Source organism: Pelobates fuscus, chromosome 6 (assembly GCF_036172605.1).
Source record: "Pelobates fuscus isolate aPelFus1 chromosome 6, aPelFus1.pri, whole genome shotgun sequence".
Taxonomy (NCBI): domain Eukaryota; kingdom Metazoa; phylum Chordata; class Amphibia; order Anura; family Pelobatidae; genus Pelobates; species Pelobates fuscus.
The window spans coordinates 72,026,407-72,047,628 of NC_086322.1; the positions used below are offsets into that span (position 1 = coordinate 72,026,407).

General features: G+C 36.2%; 1 protein-coding gene across 2 annotated transcripts; it reads left to right on the forward strand.

Moving 5' to 3' along the window:
* Positions 1-694: 694 nt before the first annotated feature.
* SLC34A2 (solute carrier family 34 member 2) lies at positions 695-20,084 on the forward strand. Of its 2 annotated transcripts, XM_063459900.1 has the most exons (14): positions 728-781; positions 2,807-2,853; positions 8,150-8,246; positions 8,770-8,898; positions 9,197-9,325; positions 10,102-10,245; positions 12,372-12,483; positions 14,419-14,614; positions 14,723-14,809; positions 15,542-15,602; positions 16,153-16,320; positions 17,406-17,522; positions 17,611-17,735; positions 18,775-20,084. In XM_063459900.1, exons 2-14 carry the CDS (start codon positions 2,842-2,844, stop codon positions 19,348-19,350), a joined length of 1,953 nt encoding a protein of 650 aa, XP_063315970.1. In that variant the 5' UTR covers positions 728-781; positions 2,807-2,841; the 3' UTR covers positions 19,351-20,084. The 2 variants fall into 2 exon arrangements, with proteins under 2 accessions (XP_063315971.1, XP_063315970.1); XM_063459901.1 differs by lacking the exon at positions 2,807-2,853 and having other exon boundaries at positions 695-781.
* The last annotated feature ends 1,138 nt before the right edge of the window (positions 20,085-21,222 follow it).

Genomic DNA, 21,222 nt, shown 5'->3' on the forward strand with positions numbered 1-21,222 from the left:
CATGTGTCTGATAAGCTTGGTGGTCAGGTTCTGCCCCTGAGGGGACTTTTTTAACATACAGTTGACAGGGTCCACCCCAGGTGCCAAATGCTCTAGTTAACCCCCTCATTTCAATATAACACAATAAATTCTGTTGGTACCATTATACTACACTATTCATTACAGTGCCTCTTTTTATCTCAGTGAACCACTAATGAGATTAGTGACACAATCCAGTGATTCTTTATATAACATTGAAACATATAGATACATTTAATAAGGTAAAACGTGTTACTCTGGAGCAAAGTACAAAATGTTGGCAGGCATTCCTTCAGTTTCCATTGTGAATACTCCTTATTTACCTTTTACTTTGATAAATGTTCCCTATAGAGATGTTAAAGAATGGAGAGTAAGAGGTCCTCACCCACAATGCCCCTGCCCCCCTCCCCTCTCCAAGTGGAGTGTTAGTGTGTCATCTATGAGCAAACAGTACAGAGATAAATGAGCTGCTATCACCCTGCTGCTAGTTAGCATAAAATGTGATTAGGAGGAACAAGTCTGAAGGTTCATCTAAAAGGAATTATCACTAGTAGGAAAATGCTGATTGGGATGAACGAGTTCAGGTAGGCAGTACCTGTGGGAGTAGGGGAGGGATGTCAGGTGTGACTTGGGAGTGTTAAGTGACAGAGCTCCACTCTCATCCTATATAAGAGATGGGCACAGTTGGCATATTGTACCCCAGCCTCTTTTAGCCCCCAGCATCCCTCATTCTCTCTGACCACCCCCTCCACAGGATCAGCAGGTGAGTCTGAATCTCTTGCAGTAAAAGCATCAGTTAGATACTTTGTTAAACACTTTGTTTTAGTTCTGATGTAGTTGTTTAATGCTTTCATGTTAGCGTGTATTGATGTATTGTTATCAGCAGTATTTAACAATGTATACAAGTAATAGACACTTTATTCATTTGCCATTAACCTTTACTTTGCAAGTATTACTGCTAGAAATAACTAAATGTATACAACTTTGTATGTGTGGCATCCTTGTCTCTGTTGCCTTAAGACTAATGAATTACTTTATCTGTTTTTTGTTTTTTTCATAACTTTATTATTATAATATTGTGGTGTTGTCCTTACTGCTGTTTTCTTTTGACTTGATTGATCTGGTTATATTTCACAACTATCTTTTTGTTTTACTGTATTGCAAGTGGTCAAATAGACCTGTTCATTCTTCCAGCCAGACGAGATTACATTTTATATTACACTGTAATTTTATGTGTGTACACATTTGTATTTAAATTATATGAAGCAATTGTCTTTACAATCACACCCAGTGTGGGAAAGTTATTAAGCAAACTCCAGTTTCTCCCAGCACATAGATGCTTGCATTGCATGCAGATTGCTTTCTCCTGAGGATGATGTTGTCATATGCAGATAGTCTGGGAACAGGATGAGATGTCCATCTTCTCATATTACACATTCCTGTTGTGCAGTAGAATGTGTTAAATGTGCAAAGACCACCTCTCACTGGCACATGGGGATTCTGATTTAAATAGGTGTGCTTTTTAATATTTGACTCATTTCATTTCTGTGTAACTCCAAAACAGGAGTGTATTCACTAAGTTTAAAATTTGGAAGCATTGACAAGGCAAATGACAAATTTAGGTTAAAATTCTAGAGTTGAAAAACTGGGATTTGGATTTTTTTTTTTCCCCATTTGCAGTTCCCTTCTCAATTTTGCACAATGACGATTTAATGATTAAATCTCATGGCCTAGACGTGGGATGCTCTGCTGCACACACATAGCTCTTGTATAACCCAATCGCTCTCATCTATTCCCTACACCAGTGACCCATATTGCAGGAACCCAATATATCTTGGTGGTCTGACTTCAGAAATCGCAGTGACTCACTCTTCACTTGTAATACAATATGTCCTAATATTCTCAAGACTCTTATCAGTACCTGAGGGACCACCATTGCACTAGGGAAGGCAATGACACTGCGGGAATAATTTTAATGTGGTCAGTTGCCTAGTATCTGAAATATAATATGCTTAATAGTGGGAACTAGTTAAAATATGACTAGACGTATGACTGAACCCCATAGAGTTCTTCACAAACACAAGAATTCAAAGAATTCAATATCAAGGTAAAAATAGCTGAAATGGAAAAATTCTCTAAGATGGCTATGATTTCAGATTGACTACTTTGGCCTTACATTTGAAATTCACTTTGCATTCTCACTTTTGTGAAAAGCCTTATTAATGTACAATGTGGAAAACGAGCGTGCTGGTGAGGTCTAAATAGCAATTATAATAATTGCAATAACACCAGCTTTCACTGCTTTACTAATGCAGTGAACAGCAGCGAGTTCTGTGTATTTAACTGAGGATCCTGGCTGGTTGTGTGATGCTTGGGGTGTTGAAGAACAAAGGATGACGGGCTCTGTGATTTTTGTTCTTCATCACCAAATGTAAGACAATACCAAGTGTGTATCCTGTTGGCCTCTGTTATTTCCTGGTTTCACTATTTAATAGGTACTTTTTCTGCATTGTCTATGACTAACCCTAATGAACATTTGTTAATTATTCCTCCTTCTATTAGTCAAAGAAAATTTTAATCTGCCTGAATTTGAAGGGGTTTATTCACTAAATAGCAAAATGTTTAATAGGAGATTTTTTTCCCCAGTTTTTCTATTTATGCATTATGCAATTTCTGTTCAAAGTCTCTTCGGAATATCGGTTTAGTGAAAAAAAAAACATAATTATTTAAAAAATTTAATTAAATATAAATTTTAATTTTTAACCTCTTAACAATCATTGCTTTTCAGTAATTGTCTCCAGTACAGCTAGACTTATACTAATCATGGATAATAAGGTATTTAAAGTACTGGTGAAGGGAATCTGTTGTGAATAAAATAATCTGCTTAGTCTGCTTTCAGCTTGTTGCTTTATTTTCTATATTCGAAAACCACGTGCCGATCTTCTCCGAGGTGGAAAAACTTTCTTGTGTCTTTGGGGGAAAAAAGGCTTTTAATAACTATCCTGCAATTTGGGAAGTCAGTGCTTAAGCTGAGCTTTTGAGTCTTTGTATTTAATTTATTTACAGAATAAAAATGGTTTGGGACTGTTCATTTGCTATGTGTTAAAAATTAAGGGACGTATTCACTATAATGGCACATAGAGAATTCACAAAGGAATTGAAAAAAGGGCAAAGGTTTTTTTTCCAGTTTTTCTGTTCTGTCACTATAGTCTATATTATAGACTATAATATAGGAACACTATAGTCACCTAAATTACTTTAGCTAAATGAAGCAGTTTTAGTGTATAGATCATTCCCCTGCAATTTCACTGCTCAATTCAATGTCATTTAGGAGTTAAATCACTTTGTTTATGTTTATGCAGCCCTAGCCACACCTCCCCTGGCTATGATTGACAGAGCCTGCATGAAAAAAAAAAAAACTGGTTTCACTTTCAAACAGATGTAATTTACCTTAAATAATTGTATCTCAATCCCTAAATTGAACTTTAATCACATACAGGAGGCTCTTGCAGGGTCTAGCAAGCTATTAACATAGCAGGGGATAAGAAAATCTTAATTAAACAGAACTTGCAATAAAGAAAGCCTAAATAGGGCTCTCTTTACAGGAAGTGTTTATGGAAGGCTGTGCAAGTCACATGCAGGGAGGTGTGACTAGGGTTCATAAACAAAGGGATTTAACTCCTAAATGGCAGAGGATTGAGCAGTGAGGCTGCAGGGGCATGTTCTATACACCAAAACTGCTTCATTAAGCTAAAGTTCTTCAGGTGACTATAGTGTCCCTTTAACCCCTTAAGGACCAAACTTCTGGAATAAAAGGGAATCATGACATGTCACACATGTCATGTGTCCTTAAGGGGTTAAGCTTGCCATTCCTTTGTTCATTCTCCATAATTACTGTTATAGTGAATAAACTGCATATATATAATAAATATGTTAATGATTTGTAATGTTAAACAGTTGATATAACACTTTCGAATATTTTGAAAAGAAACATTAGTTCTGGAATTCATGGGTGATTTAAAGATCAAGGCAGCTAGGACTGGAAGATGCATCACATTTTCTTAAACACGTAATTTCTTAAAGGGGAACTTTAAATACCATAACCACTACTACAGCTTATTGTAATGGTTATGGTCCTTTAAAAGTGTGGACACCATCTCCCAATTCTTTTTTTTTTGGAGCAGATTGACCTGGACCCAGTATCCACCGGGGAATAAATAGCTTAACTCAACGTTCCCCAAAGAGGACGTTTCAGTGCTGCTTCGTCAATTTCAACCATATTTAGATGGAATTAATAAGCTTAGAGACAATCAATACCATCCAAATTAAATAAAACATATTGTAGAACCAACCATACTACCGGGACCCATCACCATATCAGATGTATACGTTCCCTGTGTCCTGCAACGTACACTGAGCATATATATAAATATATATAATTGTACATTGAATGCCTTGTTTGTGTCTCAGACTAGTAATTACCCATAACTTGCCCAACAGGTTATGGAAGTTTAAACAAAGATAATACTCGTGGGTAGTAAAATGGGATGATACTCATGGGTAGTAACATTTAATTACATTTAATAGGGAGTAAAATACTATTTTTTTTTGTTGATTTTATTTTTAACGCAATAGCTACTAGAATATGCTGTGTGCACAAAGTGTTATGACAGTGATTTATTTGAAGGACATACGAAGGTACAGCTAACGTTTCGGGGCATTGAAGGGCATTCGCACTGATGGAGGGCTGGCCTGAACCCAGAAACGTTTGCTGTATTTAGATGCTACTGGTAAACAAGCAGGCAATTTCAAGCTGGCATAGAGTCTGCAGACACTTATTGTGACAATGGCATCACATATTATAAGTCCTTACTAATTTAATGTGCATCAATTTTTTCCACCCCCTTGCGTTTTTTTTCACAAGACACTGAATTGTGATTGAAATCTGAAATGTAAATGTGAGATTAATGAAGTGGATTTGGAAATAGTCTGCATCTCAGCTCCTGCCACTGCTTAGCTATGTTATCCTAAATCTTGCCATTTGTATTTATATTCCCTACAACGATGAATTTATTAAATGAGCTAGCCTATGTTTCCAATGACAGATCTGACTTATAGACATTAGCAATGCTAACAAGTTCATCGACGATAATCGAGTTTCCCTTCATAGTTAATAAAAAATGTATAACTGAATTTTAGCTACCAGCACTATTCTTCAATTGAGACACACATGTCTGAGATGATCAAACTTGATGATCTCAGTTAATCCAATGCTTTACCAAAGGAAAGCATTGGGAGGTTATTGCACATGCACGGCAAAACGCATCACTGCGCCAATCAGCATCTTCTCATAGTCATGCATTGGATCAATGCATCTCTATGGCGAACATTCAGCACCTTCATGCAGAGTGTGCGACACTGAACGCCAGTGCTGCACACTGTGCAGCACTGAGACAGGAAGCACCTCTAGTAGCCGTCTGAGTAACTGCAACTAGAGGTGTTACTAGGCAGCAATGTAGCAGTGTTTACATTAAAAAGCCCGCAGGGACATGCTTTTGACACCAAAGCCATTATATTAAGCTCTAGTGGTTCTGGTTACTATAGTGTCCCTTTAAATTTAAACTCTATATAAGTAGGTAGTACAATCCCACACTTATTTACAGATTCATTAACGTAAACATTTCAAGTTAACTGTTGAAATAGTGTTTGGATTTTGCTCTAGTATAGCAGGTGCTAACTGTTAAGAGGGATGAAAAATGGATCTCGAGACAATAGTTAATGTTTAGTTAAAAGAAGAAAAGTAGAAAATGTGTTAATTGATCCACTCTAAGTGCAACTAAGTGCAATATATCCTTTTCTCTATCTTTGTATTTTAGCAGATAATCTAATACGTGTTCCTGAAAAACATTCCAAACTAAGAACTGTGTGCATTAGGTCAATACAACTTTTTGTGTACCATTGTGACCTGAAACGAGCCTATTGTGCTGTCAAAAAAGCAGTTATCTCCATTTAATCTACCTACAGATTAACCAGTCAAACCATTTTCTGAATATCAGGTTTATTTGTCTACTTGATCTTTCAGTCACCTGTTTATCGAGATGCCCAAACCAGCAGGTGGCAATAGTTTTTTTATAATTTTATAATATTTGACAAAAAAAATCCAATTTGGATCTAAGAAGTTAACTTTTACAGGATCATTCAAATGGAAAATGTCAGCAATTTAACGTAAATGTTATGTTCAATAAATGTTTATTGTATCACAGAAGAAGAGACAATATGTATTGTAGGGATAATTGTGAGGCAAACTATTACAAATAATATTTGGGAGGAGATGAAAAATGTATAAGTTTATGAATATAAAAAAAATATTTAGAAAATTGGGCAGACTAGATGGGCTGAATGGTTCTTATCTGCCGTCACATTCTATGTTTCTATGTTTCTATTATTAATATGAATAATAATATGGCAGTATTAAAGGGACACTATAGTCACCCAGACCACTTCAGCTCAATGAAGTGGTCTGGGTGCCAGATCCCTCAGGTTTTAACCCTTCAGATGCAAACATAGCAGTTTCAGAGAAACTGCTATGTTTACATTTGGGGTTAATCCAGCCTCTAGTGGCTGTCTTCCGGACAGCCACTAGAGGTGCATCAGCGACGCTGGAGGCACATTTCGCCTCCATCGCGTAGAGCGTCTATAGGAAAGCATTGAGAAATGCTTTCCTATGGAAACTTTGAATGCGTGCATGGCATTTGCCGCGCATGCGCATTCGGCTCCACTGACGTCGGACGGGGGAGCTGACGTTGGTGGGGGAGGGACCAGGCCCACCCTTTTGATTTAAAGAGGTACCTACTATTTTCTCTCTGACCCTAAATTCTGGTAGTTCAACTTAATGTTATTATTCAATACAATGTAAAACAAAAAAAAACATATAACTTAAAAATATAACAACAACAGCAACCTATACGATAGTAACATAATTAGTGATCATACAACATGAAACAAAAAGAATAGCTTCAAGCATAGTGAGAAAGAAAAATGTTTTATGATGAGAACCGGTAATCAAATACTCTTGACAATAAATTCAGCCAATCTCACAAACAGTTTAACATCTTAACATCTCAATATAAATTTCTTTCAACTCCACTTATCCCGTGTCCAATATCGCCTATGTAAGGGATGTTGAAAGACTTTTAATGATGATGGAAGGTTTATCACAATGTCTGAAACTCACCTCTATGGGGAAAGAGGTTGATTAAGAGTGCATTTTACATTCTAAGACAATCTAGTTGAACTAACTCACTAGATGAGTAATTGTGTTGAAATTAGTAATTATTCATTAATAAGAAATGTTGTGTTGATTCATGGCTGATGTGCAGACATGTAGTGGGAATGCTGGACACGTATGCTATTGGCTTACATATATTTCAGAGGCGTTCTTTGTTAGTATACAATGCATGTGAATATGGTGAAGTTGCCAAGGAAAGGCTAGATCTATTGTGGAATCAGAATCACAAGTATTTGTAGTGTCAATAAAAGGTTTTAATTCAATTTAGCTGCATTCTATGGGCATAGTCAGACACACATATACACTGCTAGATAGACACAAATACAGAGAGAAACACACATTTCAGATGCCACTCACAAATATAATAATCATGATGTGGTTTTTTTTTTTTGGTTTTTTTTGTTGCCATCCCACTGTTTGCCAATCTTTTAAGGGCAGGATGTTGTCTTCTTTGATGTTGTCTAATGTCGAGTGAATGTAACAGTTTCTCATGTAACATCCTTAGAACATTAGGAGAAAGTGATATAACACCCCATGCAGCTAGCATTGGGCCATGTCAGGGAGCTGTCATTGCATTCTCCTACAAGCATGTCCCACTCAGTGGCAGATCGTCAATGCAATCAAATTATATGAGATATTTGTAACTGCGCATGTAGACTGCATATTTTTAAATTTTATTTATTACTGGTATTTATAAAGCGCCAACAGATTACGCAGTGCATAGCGACAGCGAGCTAAGCAAACCCTCTACCAATGTACTGTCTATACCCTCTGATGGTGCAAATGATATTTCAAACAGTTTCCACTGTTTTCAACAATGTTATGTTTTTGTGTTGTTTATAGAATATGGCTCCCTTTCCAGAAATGGAGAACCATGTGGACGTCACAAGCCTCCCAGTTGTCTCAAAACAGTCTGGTTTGAGCACAGAAAATTCCAATGGTGGGTATTTATTTTGGACTAGTTTTTGTTATCACTAGAATTGCTTATTTTAGTAAGTCGAATTGACACAGTTAATGGGATACTCCAGGTTTGATCTGATTCATGTTTAATATATTTCATAGAAAATGCATTAAAACAACGTATGTGCAAAAACAAACAACAAACAACAAACAACATAAACAAACTCAATTTAAAACAAATCAGGTTTAAATTCCATACATGTACTACACAACTACAGGTAGCTCGGCATGTACCTAATATCACCAAACCAGGAAGAGGTTTCTGTTTGTCAGCTGTCTTCCTCAAAAGCTAATGGCTGACTTATGTGCAATAGTTTTTTTGGAATAGAGATATAATGGCGTTTGTTAGGAAGGACAGAAAGTTGATGCTCATGGAGCAAAACTAGTTATTAAAAAATAAAAACATAAAAACACCATATACCTAACTGTAACCTAATCCACACACTGTCTTTACATCTGTGAGTGTCTTAAATGCCCCTTTACCATTTTCACTTTTCTTGTAGGTAACGACACCGAAGATTTACCTCCATCATACTCTACCCTTAACCTGTATAATGAAAAAGTTGAAGAAGAGAAAGAGTTTGATCCGTGGGATATGCCAGAATTGAAGGACACAGGAATGAAGTGGTCAGGTAAAGACTTAAATACATTTAGATTTTTCCATTTAAATTGTAATTTCAGTGGTCGTTCTATCTGATCTGCCTGTCTGATTATCTATCATCCATTCGAATATATTAGATGATACATGTATTTTATATTAGGCGAAATACTTTAAACATCTACGTACTTCAAATACTCACCTTTGCTGCTAACATTTTGGTCGGCATGGAGATATTTTGTTATATGATATGAGCTCCAGCAATACGATTTCAGGTAATACATGTTGGAGTAAATTAATAAAAGTATTTATTTTTTTCATCTGATTTACAGAAATGAATACAAAGCAACGTATAGTATCGGTGTTACTGGGGATCACAAAGTTTATTCTCTTGATTGCGTTGCTCTATTTCTTTGTTTGCTCATTGGATGTTTTGAGCTCCGCTTTCCAGTTAGTTGGAGGTGAGTGATCTATGTTCCCATAGAAAACTAGAAGCCTATATATCTGATACCGAAGACTTTAAGAAACACATAAAGAACAAATCTTAGCAATAATTCATTCTACGCAGGCTTTTTTTAATTGATATTACACATTGTCATGAACTAGATGAATTAGAAATTAATCATTCCACGAATTTCGCCATGTTATTTCGTAGCGTAATTATCCTGGTTGCAGTCAAACTGCCCAGGTTTCAAACTTTAAGCAGTTAAAATAATTAACATTTTCCCCATGTACATTCTTGGCCCCTTTTAAGATGGTCGGCTCAGAACGCCTAAGGTAATGGTGACAAACATAGGTGTGAGTGCAACTACAGAATTGACACACAGAGTACCACCCATGTTGCACATGCAAAACAAGCTGATTAACCAGATCTGCCTGCACTGTGTATTAATTATTTACAGATCCACAGCAATAAAACAAGCTGTTAAGCAAAACTGGGTTGGAGAGACATGAATCCCAAGTCAGACACAAGGAAGTCTTATTATGTGAGGATAAAGCATTCTGCTGCACTTCAGCTGTGATTGTACTAATTATCCCGAAGACATAGTCAGAATTAGGTCATAAGCGTTCTGTTTTGTGTCCTCTAGGACCATTGCCATATATTTGTTAGAACAAATATATCATATATTCTGATTGTTTTGAATGCTACAGAAGAAGTGGTAATTTAGAATGATGCACTGTGATTTTTATTGGTTGGCTTAAAAGATAGCCTTATCATTTTAATGTCTGTCTATAGGAAAAGCCGCAGGAGACATTTTTAAGAACCACTCTGTGTTGTCCAATCCCGTCGCTGGCCTTGTTATTGGCGTGTTGGTGACTGTCCTGGTACAAAGCTCCAGTACTTCCACTTCAATAGTGGTCAGCATGGTTTCCTCTGGGAGTAAGTATAAATTTATACATTGTGCATTATATGCTACACTGCACCTGAAAACCATTTAAAGGGACATTAGAGCCACCAAAACACGTTTAGCTTAATGAAGCAGTTTTTATGTATAGATAATGCCCCTGTAATTTCACTGCTCAATTATCTGCCATTTAGGAGTTAAATCCCTTTTGTTTCTGTTTATGCAGTCCTAAACACACCTCCTCTGGCTGTGACTCACCCAACCTGCTTGAAAAAAGAATTGTTTAATTCAGATGTTAACTTGCTTTATACGTTTTTATATCCAGCTCTGTAAAGGCATCAATGGTTTCAATCAGAAACCACGGTTTCAATGGTTTCAATCGGATGTTAGCTTGCTTTAGAAGTTTTATCTCCTGCACTGTAAATGAAACTTTAATCACACACATGAGGCTCCTGTAAGGTTTAGCAGTGTAGTAACAGAGCAGGAGATAGTGAATTCTAAATAACACAGACTGTGCAATAAAGGAAGTCTGAACATTAGATTACTCTTTACAGGAAGTGTTTAAGAAGGCTGTGTGTGTTAAATGCAGGGAGGTGTGACTATGGCTTCATAAACAAATTAATTTAACTCCAAAATGGCAGAGAATTGAGCAGTGAGACTGCAGAGGCAAGATCTATACACCCAAACCACTACATTAAGCTAAAGTTGTTTTAGTGACTATAGTGTCCCTTTAAGAGTATGGTGATTAAAGGGTTACTCTAAGTACCATAACCACCTATGTTCATTTAATTGTTTATGGTGCAAGGAGGTCCCCTGTAAATGGTTACTTCAGTTGTTTGCAAAAATCACTGCAGCGATTAGATTTCCTTCCTCAACTTCATTTAATGCCGGAGGATGAAGATTTTTTTTTACTTTACTGTCAAATATCCATCTAAAACTGAACATACATTTACTTTGCCAACTTGGCAAAACGTATTAATAGCTCAGTTTACCAAACTGGGAATGGGCTGTAAATAAAACGATAGTACTCACCAGGGCCGGACTGGGAAAAAAATCACCCCTGACATTTTTTCAACACAACTGTGCAGTGAAAAATATTTATTTATTGAAGAATATTCCTCAACTTTAAAATGAAGCACACAGGAGATTTCATTGAGATGAACTGCCTGCTTGGAACAGGCCAGGTTTTACCTGAAGTATTCTAGTTTGGAGGGTATAAATATGAGTGAAACAGCTTGTCCTCTGATGAAACAAAAAGTAGACCCACCACCCAAAAAAAAATATAAAAACCCTTCATCTCCCTTCTTAGCCAGGACCCTTCTGTTTATAGCAACATAGGATAAGAAAATGAACAATCACAAAAAAAGGGGGCTAGGTTAGTTCCTAACTTTGATAATATTAGCAGTAGTTTGCTTGCTTTTTATAGCTCTCTCCTTGGGTATGTTAATCTGTTTTCAATTTCTGTTCTCTCTGAGTATGAATTATCAAGTGGCAGTGAAGGGCACTTACAGTTGCATGCAGAATGAATTAAAGGGACACTACGTAGACACTGTAACTGCTTCATCTCAATGAAGTGGTTATAGTGTCTGGAGTACCCTGGCACTGTCCCTCTGTACAGCGTTAAACCATTTTTAATATTTTAATGCTAATCAAAAGTCCTCAGCAGCCTATCCCCTCTGTGCTACCTGGGTTAATGAGAAAGCATTAGCCTGACCACCAACTGGCGGTCGTGGTTGGCTAAGAGTGTCAGCTGACCTTCAGTCTGGGTCAGGCTATGATTCAGTGTTAAACTGCTCAAAAGTAGTTTAACATTGAATGATGTGAAAGTGCCAGGGAACTCTGGGCACCATAAACAATTTAATAAGATGGAAATTGTTCTACCGCCTACAGTGTCCCTTTAAAGATCAACTGCACTTGTTTGTTGCAGTCCTGAGGACATGACCTTTCAACTAAAAGTATATTTCCATTTAGAACATGTTGAATCAGATGTATTTGTGATGTCCATTCCTAATGATATATTTGCAGATATTGTATTGATTCGTCCAATACATTTTATAAATGTGAATGTATTCAGGCACGTTTTGGTGTAATTATCCTTAATGTTAGTAATAGTAATATATTACTAAATAATTATTAATATTGTACTATTCTCTTTTTATAGTTTTAACAGTCAGAACAGCCATTCCGATCATTATGGGAGCCAACATTGGTACTTCTGTCACAAATACCATCGTAGCTTTAATGCAATCTGGAGATCGCAATGAGTTTAGAAGGTATGTCCTTTTTTCTTTTTGTTTACATTTAAACCTGTGTTGCTCTTCCATTTTTTTTTAAATGGGGTGGGTTTATGCATATATAAAGCAGGGCTCCTTGGGGCATTGAGGGACTGCCCCCAATTTTGGGGGGTTGGTCCCTGCGGATGGACCAACGCTGACTTAACACTTATGCATTATCAATGTCCATTGTGTCCAACCGCCAGCTGGTAAGTGGAAGAGTCAAGAGTTGAAAAGGACATGAAAAAGATGAAAAAAATTTTTTTTTAGAAAAATGTTATGATATAGAATACATATTTACACTAAATATTCTGATAAAATGTTGAACAATGTAGCTGGTTCCCACCAAATACATATAACTTCTTCTTCTTATTATTATTATTATTATTGCAATTTATATAGCGCCAACAGATTCCGTAGCACTTTACAATATTATGAGAGGGGATTTAACTATAAATAGGACAATTGCAGATAAACTTACAGGAACAATAGGTTGAATAGGACCCTGCTCGATCGAGCTTACATTCTATAGGAGGTGGGGTGTTAAACACATTAGGACAGGAATTTGCAATCAAATAAGGTGGGCTGCCCTTTAGGAGAGGGCAAGAGACAGGTATGTGAGGTATTGGTTAGTCTTGGAGGCCATAAGCTTTCCTAAAGAGATGGGTTTTAAAGCACTTCTTAAAAGATGCAAGACTAGGGGAGAGTCTGATGGCGGTAGGCAGGCTATTCCATAGGAAGGGAGCCGCCCGCGAGAAGTCCTGCAAGCGCGAGTTGGCCGTACGAGTGCGGACAACGGACAGGAGGTGGTCACGGGCAGAGCGGAGAGACCGAGAAGGGACATACCTATGGATCTGTGAGGAGATATAAGAGGGGCTAGAGTTGTTCAGTGCTTTATAGGTGTGAGTTAGTACCTTGAATTGACTCCTATACCATACAGGAAGCCAATGTAAGGACTGGCAGAGGGGTGAGGTGTGAGAGAAACGACTAGAGAGGAAAATCAGTCTAACAGCAGCGTTCATTACGGACTGTAGGGGTGCAGTACGGCTTTTGGGAAGACCAATCAGGAGAGGGTTACAGTAATCCATGCGGGAAATTACTAGAGCATGGGCAAGCTCCTTGGTAGTATCTGGTGCAAGAAAGGGGCGGATGCGGGCTATGTTTTTAAGATGGAATCTACAGGATTTGGCAACATGCTGGATGTGAGGCTCAAAGGTGAGACCAGAGTCAAGTATGACGCCAAGCCAGCGCGCTTGCAAGGATGGACTGATGTTGGTACCACAAACTTGAAGGGAGAGCGAAAGAGGAGGATCAGTATTAGGAGGAGGAAAGACAAGGAGCTCAGTTTTTGAGAGATTGAGTTTCAGAAAGCGGGAGGACATCCAGTCAGAGATGGAAGAAAGGCAAGCAGTGACACGTTGCAGGACGGCAGGGGAGAGGTCCAGGGAGGAGAGATATAGCTGGGTGTCATCAGCGTAGAGGTGGTAGTGGAATCCAAAAGAGGTAATAAGTTTGCCAAGAGAGGCAGTATAAAGAGAAAATAGAAGGGGACCAAGGACGGAGCCTTGGGGGACTCCAACCGAGACAGGGCGAGGGGAGGAGGTATCATTAGAAAAGGAGACACTGAATGAGCGTTGGGAGAGATAAGAGGAAAACCACGAGAGGACAGAGTCACAGAGACCAAGCGATTGAAGAGTTTGAAGAAGGAGAGCATGATCAACGGTGTCAACTTAACATTGTGTTCAACAAAAGTTGTTGTTTTTTTATCTCTGAGATGGGCCGATTTGTATTTTTCTTCTGTTCAGACAATACAGCAATAAAAATTGCTATTTTCATGTTGAGGTACAGCCCAGCCAAGTACACAAATATACATAGGCTTTATTGTTGTGTGGTTATTTCATGACGTGTTGAGCTAATAAAACACTAATTTTTTAGGGCATTTGCTGGCGCCACTGTCCACGATTTTTTCAACTGGCTTTCCGTGCTCATTCTGTTGCCAATAGAAGTGGCTTCAGGGTATTTGTACCACCTCACCAATGCTATCGTCACGTCATTCAACATCCAAACAGGAGAGAATGCCCCGGACATGCTTAAAGTTATCACAGAGCCTCTCACTAAAGGAATCATTCAGGTGTGTAGACAATCGTGCCGCTTCTATTTTTGTGGCACACATACCGTTTGATCTTTGAAAAATCCCTCTTTCCAATGCACATGTAACCTGATATTTTGTATTTTGCAGCTTGATAAAAAGGTTATAGAAGATATTGCAGCAGGGAACGAAGCAGCACAAAACAAAAGTCTGATTAAGAGTGTTTGCGGCTATACGGTAAGATACAGAGATACATGCAACCTGTACATGTAGACTGGTTACCTGCTTGTACATAGATGAGTTAACGTTCACAAAATGTAATAAGACAATGTTTCTATACATGTGGTATATTTTGCTAATTTTCACTCTGGCATATGGCTTTTTATAAAATGTAATGCATTGAATTGGCAACTGGTATCTATCTAATAATGGCCTTGATTTTATATTTTTGGATAAGATTTTCAAATGATTTCATAGTTTTGTATACACTTTTAAAATTATTCCATATTTTTGATTTTATTTTTTTAATATATATTTTTACACTTTATTTTGAAAAAAATAATTTTAAATATTTATTTAAAATTATTAAATCATTTGAAAAGGGAATCCAAAAATATTAAATTGAGGGCAACATACCTCTCATAATAAAGGGCATAACAAATAAATACAAAGAAAAAAGTATATTACACTAAAATAAATGCAAGCTAAGCCTAATAAAGAGAAACACTTAATAAACCCTTATATAGTTCTACACATAAGACAAATGAGCTCTATTCACTAAACACTTAATTTGATTTACATTTAAACCAAATTTGCAAATTAAAACTCCAAATTAACTTGAAATTTATATATTTTTTTTTATACACAATATAGGTTCCAAACTACATGTTTTAATTAAAAGACCAACTATGTTTAGATTGTTTCATTAAGTTGACCCTTTATGTAAAGTTTTTTCTTTTTCTTTTTAAGAATGAAAGTTTGTCGATGGATGTGAATTGCACATTCAGCAACTGCATGGCTCCAATAAAGTGTAAGTATTAAGGTGGTAACATGCCCAGTCTGTCCAAATATCTGCCACATTTGTTTAAATCTATTCCCATTATAAGACCAAGAGTATCCTAGACAAATAACCCAGCTTGGACACTATCTTCCCGAGATAAATCATATATGTAGAAGAAGCATGGGTATTGTCTATAATTTCCATTTAACAGATATACAGAAAATACAATGCACTTCGAGCACCATAACCAGTACAGAGTGCTATAGTGGTTATGGTACTTAGCGGCTATCGATGATGTCCTTAGGTTTTTATCAAGTCATTTCTGCGCAGTATGAGTAATCCAATAGATCATGTGGAATCCTACTGCTGGGAATGTTGAAGTGAGGAAGTTCAGCAGTGCTGAAATAATTAACAATGATTCAGTCACGCCAGAGAGATGCTGCAAACACATCCTCCTAAATTCTAGCGCTTGCAAACTCATTGAGTGGCCTAAGGTGATTACTGGTTGCAAAAAATAGTTGGCAAAAAAGTTGAGGTGCAATCAATATATTCAATGTTTTCCATATTTTCTGTTTTATAGGCTCACACTTATTTGCAAACACCAGTCTACCAGATCTGGCTGTGGGGCTAATACTGCTGGCGTTGTCTCTGTTCGTCCTGTGCTTGTGTCTCATATTGATTGTCAAGCTTCTGAATTCCATGCTCAAAGGACAAGTATCCGTTGTCATTAAGAAGATCCTCAACACAGGTAACAACAACTTGTTAATGTACAATATTAGTAATGTTGTCTATTTCTGTAAGTAAATTGAGGAACCAACAGTAACAGTGAAGTCCGATTTTATTTGTACTTACAAAAATGTTCGGCTATCTTTCAGAAACACTAACGGAAGTATGTTGGGGTTATTTACTAAATTGAGAAATCAAAGTGAAATTAAACTTTAAGTTCAAAGTGCCAAAAATTGACCCATTTCCTGTGACGATTCTCCTACTTCAATCATCTATGCTTTTAGTTTGGCTACTTGAAATTCACTCTGTGAATTCACCCAGAACTCTCACTTTTAGTAAATAATCCTGTGTGTGAGTTACACAGACTTCTGGACAACACAAGTCTACACAGACAAGGAAAGAAACATAGAGTTTCTTGCTAATACCCACAAAGGCAATCAGATTTCATTTCTGACATTTCAATATACTGACCGCTGAGACTGTATTTAAAAGAAGTGGCAGAGAAGAAATCTTTATATATTAGCTTAGCTAAAAGATTTATTATCTGAGCTTGCCAACATTTTTAGCAAACAAACGTATTAAGCTGATCTGTCATTTGTATTCACTCTTGAGCACAACTCTAACATTTTCTTTTAACGTTTGGTTTCTCATTGTATTAACAACAAAGCCTGTAAATGATCAGTATCCTCTCAGCGTGTCACATGACTACAGGATGCAATTGATAAATCCCACATAAAAATTTTAATATTCTAACATTTGAAGTGATTGTTGTTTTTTTTTTTGTTTTTTTACCACGTTTTGGATATTTATATATAATTTCGGAATAACATCTATTATTTATATAAAAAAAAAGGTATTTTGAATGTTAAGGTTGAACAGTGCCTTTAAGAACTGACTGCAGTAAGAGGTGGATTTAATGACATTTCAGTATTAAAATTGAATTATTAACAATGGAAAGTTTGAAAATTGTTTTAAAAGTATAACTTAATCTTGATATTCATGTAAACTCTTCTTATACCTTATTTTGATTGCTTTTACATTAATCTTTACCATATGATTTATTATTAACAAATATATGTATATATTTTTTTCCTTTTTTCTACATAGATTTTCCCTTCCCATTCTCCTGGTTAACTGGATACCTGGCTATGTTAGTTGGTGCTGGAATGACATTTATTGTTCAGAGTAGTTCTGTTTTTACCTCTGCGTTAACTCCCCTTATAGGTAAGGTTTTCAAAAATTATTTTGAACTGCTTGCTAAGTGTATGTTCCACAAGCATCGTCCAACATTGTGTTCTATATTTACCTTTAGGAATTGGAGTTATCAGTATAGAAAGAGCTTATCCACTGACTCTTGGTTCTAATATTGGAACAACAACTACTGCTCTACTAGCTGCCCTGGCCAGTTCGGGTGCAACATTACAAAATTCCGTGCAGGTTGGTATACAATAAATTTTGTAGGATTTTTAAAATTTTTGAATTAAAGGGCATTCATACACATGTTGTTCTAGAGTATTTTAATTTATTTCCATTATTTTTTTTTAAGATTTGTACACATCATGAAATATAATGCAATAAATTATTCAATAAAAAAAAAAAACACATACTGGGATATTCAATAACGTGAGAATTGAAGGTGAATTCAAAGTAAATTTTAAATTCAAGGCTAAAAAAGCCAAACTGGAAACATCTTTTTTTTTTTTTAAATCAGCCGTGCTTTCAATTCATCTACTCTGGCCTTAAATTTGAAATTCACTTGAATTCTCACTATAGTGAACAACTCTGTTAGTCTCCGAACGTCATTAATTATTACTAAGTGTGGAAAGTTAGCAAGGTGTGTATCTCTGTTTTATGAATTGAATGAACTTTTTCATGTTTTTTTCCCCTATTATTATAAATTTCCCTTTTATCCCTACCATTCGTATACCCGGTGTTTTATTTGTTTCCTCTCCTGTTCCTCTCCTCTCCTGTTTCTTCCCAATCTCTTCTCATCAGTCTTTAACAATGTATTTCTTGCCATTTGCGGGATCCTTTTTTGTTCTCTTCACTCCACATTTTTGCCATCTTTTATTTTAACCTGTCTTTCCTCTTTCATCTTCGTCTTTTGTTCCAGCCATGTGTCCACCAATGAAACACACTATGATAATTTCTTCTTCAACTGTGGTCAATGCTGTCTGTACTCCATGTAATTATTGCATTGTACATCATGATGCCTGCAGCTGGTGATTATTTCCAACCGCATATAAAGTAAAATAGCCACAAGGTCAATTCTCAAAGCTGTACCCATTTATGTCCCATGTCTTCTAGCACTTACCCTCCTATTACGTTCTTCACATAATTCCTTATTGTCCAAAACAAACATACTTTAAGCAAATAACTGAAATTAAATTAGTTGAGGGCAAACTATGGAAAAAAAATGACTTTTGTAATCCATGTTTCTAACTTACATGTTGGGTTTGTATTTCTCTCTTTACAGATTGCGTTATGTCATTTCTTCTTCAATATATCTGGTATCCTTATTTGGTATCCCATCCCTTTCATGCGCATTCCTATTCGATTAGCTAAAGGACTGGGTGACAAGACTGCCAAATACAGATGGTTTGCTGTCGTCTATCTAATCTTGTGCTTCTTCTTGTTGCCATTGCTGGTATTTGGCTTATCAATTGCAGGATGGCAGGTCCTAGTAGGAGTTGCTGTACCAATTGTGTTTGTCATTATTGTAGCAATTGTGGTCAACCTTATGCAAAAAAAATGTCCACGATTTCTGCCCAACTTCTTAAAAACATGGGAATTTTTGCCCAAATGGATGCACTCGATGAAGCCCTGGGACTCCTGGATGCGTGTCAGCTCAGTGTTCTGTGGGCGATATCTCTGCTGTTGCTGTAAAAAATGTAAATGCTGTAAGTGTTGCCAAGACAAGAAGGATGAAGAATGTTCAGACGATAATCCCCAAAAAATTGAAGGTCATGATAATGTTGTCGATCTTACGGATGAATTCTCAAGTTCTTCAAACCAAGAGCAAGCAAAGTCTCAGGATCTCACAACATTTTAAATAGACATTGATCATTGCTCTCCCAGTTAAAAAAACTGTGTAGTAAGACTTGTTTTCTGTGCGGAATCTATCTTTTCATTCAAAGAACTTTAAATAACATCTTCTGAAAATAATGACCTTTCCACCGCAATGAAAATAGGTGTGTTCTTTCAGACATTGTGTCATTAGTCAATGAAACAGATAGGAATACTTATGACTGTAAGAAAGTCTCTTTGTCTACTTATGCCTGGTGCATGTGTCCCTTTATTGAATTTCAGGGTGCCAGAGATATAGGAACTGAACAGTTTTATAAAGAGGAAAAAACCTTACTTTAATCTATATTTAGTCACTCGTATCCATATTTGTATCTAAAAGTGAAACTGTTCGTATAGTGCTCATATGAAGCTTAAAGAAAAATAAATAACTAAATACAATAAAAAACAACATATTGCACTGTAAAAATTTAAAATTTTATTGTGTTTATAAAAATCCCTTGCCTTTGATAACTAGACTATAGCACGGACATATATTCCCTGCATATAGCCTGTAGTGAAGGCGTGAACAACTATGTACCTAGCCCAGCATATTGACTTGCCAGTATCAGTAAAGAACTCTGTCTTAAAGAAGTAAAGGCTCTGTAAATCTTCACACCTCCATACTTGTCTGGACTCATTAGAAACAGTAAACCAATAGAAATGACCATACCTGATTTTATTAAACTTCCAAAAGAAAGAAAATGCTCATAAAAAAAAAAAAAGAAAGCAACCTAGTGATATTAAAAAAAAAAATATATATATTTTTTAATACTCCTTTTTATAAAGAGTTAACTCTTACAGTAACTAAAGTACGGAATAAATATTATTACATATTAATTGCATTCATGCACTTTGTAATTTATTAAACAAAAAAAAGCATTGCGTTCCAACAATTCTGTCCCAACATTTTAAGCAATCTGTTATTGGTGATTTATAGTCATAACGAATTAACCCGACACCCTCTGGATATATGTTGCATCATGTTGTGAATCTGGTTGTTAAAGTCAGCCTATTGTGTACTATGTACATCTTAATATATTGATATGTATATATAATAAAAGCAAACTAAGGATTTGCAATACATATAATGGTTCTTATTCTTAAACTTTGTATATATTTTGTATGGTTCCTTTTCATTTTGTTTGTTAAATGTTCTTTTAGGAAAGGTCTAACTCAGCATTATTCAGTACTTAGAAAATGCCAATGATGCCAATGAATAAAAATGTATACTATGCATTACAAGACAGCCATTATTATTGTAAATATGAAATAAATCTGTATTATAATACTATTTCCACATATGATGCTTTTGGTATTTTACTTAGAAAATGAGATTCCTTAGTGGTTTTATTTCTTTACTTTCTTAGACAATAGTTTTTTCTTTGTCAATCAAGTCCTGATTCCAAAACAGACAAGAGAGAGATAGGCATACATATGAAAATATAGCAAGACACATTGGATTTCTATAAAAGAGACATAGGTGGCCTTTATATTGTAAATCTAAGCAAAGGTAAGCAATTCGGGAACTTTGAGCAAGCGAAGAAAATAAAAAGACATTAAATGATAGCATATAAACAATAGAAACACTGGTAGATGAATGCTTGGCCACAGTAGGGGCCATATTCAGGGAACAAAGTCATCCAATACCGTCTATGAGGAGATGACTGGGACCCAGAAATTAACGTCGGGAATCGTCAAGTTACAATTACAATTAATGGTATAGCGCCAACATATTCTGCAGAGTTGCACAGTAGGTAAACAAGACAAACACTAAATTCTAACAAAACACATCGACATACTGCAACATTACGTGAAGAGATCAAGTGAGGGATCAAATGCCCAAATGAGAGACCTGGCA

What these genes read in the sequence shown, in the direction of transcription:
- SLC34A2 (XM_063459900.1), top strand. An exon ending in GAGCACAGAAAATTCCAATG is followed by an intron (nt 8,247 to 8,769) that starts GTGGGTATTTAT and finishes CTTTTCTTGTAG; the next exon opens with GTAACGACACCGAAGATTTA. An exon ending in TCACTAAAGGAATCATTCAG is followed by an intron (nt 14,615 to 14,722) that starts GTGTGTAGACAA and finishes TGTATTTTGCAG; the next exon opens with CTTGATAAAAAGGTTATAGA.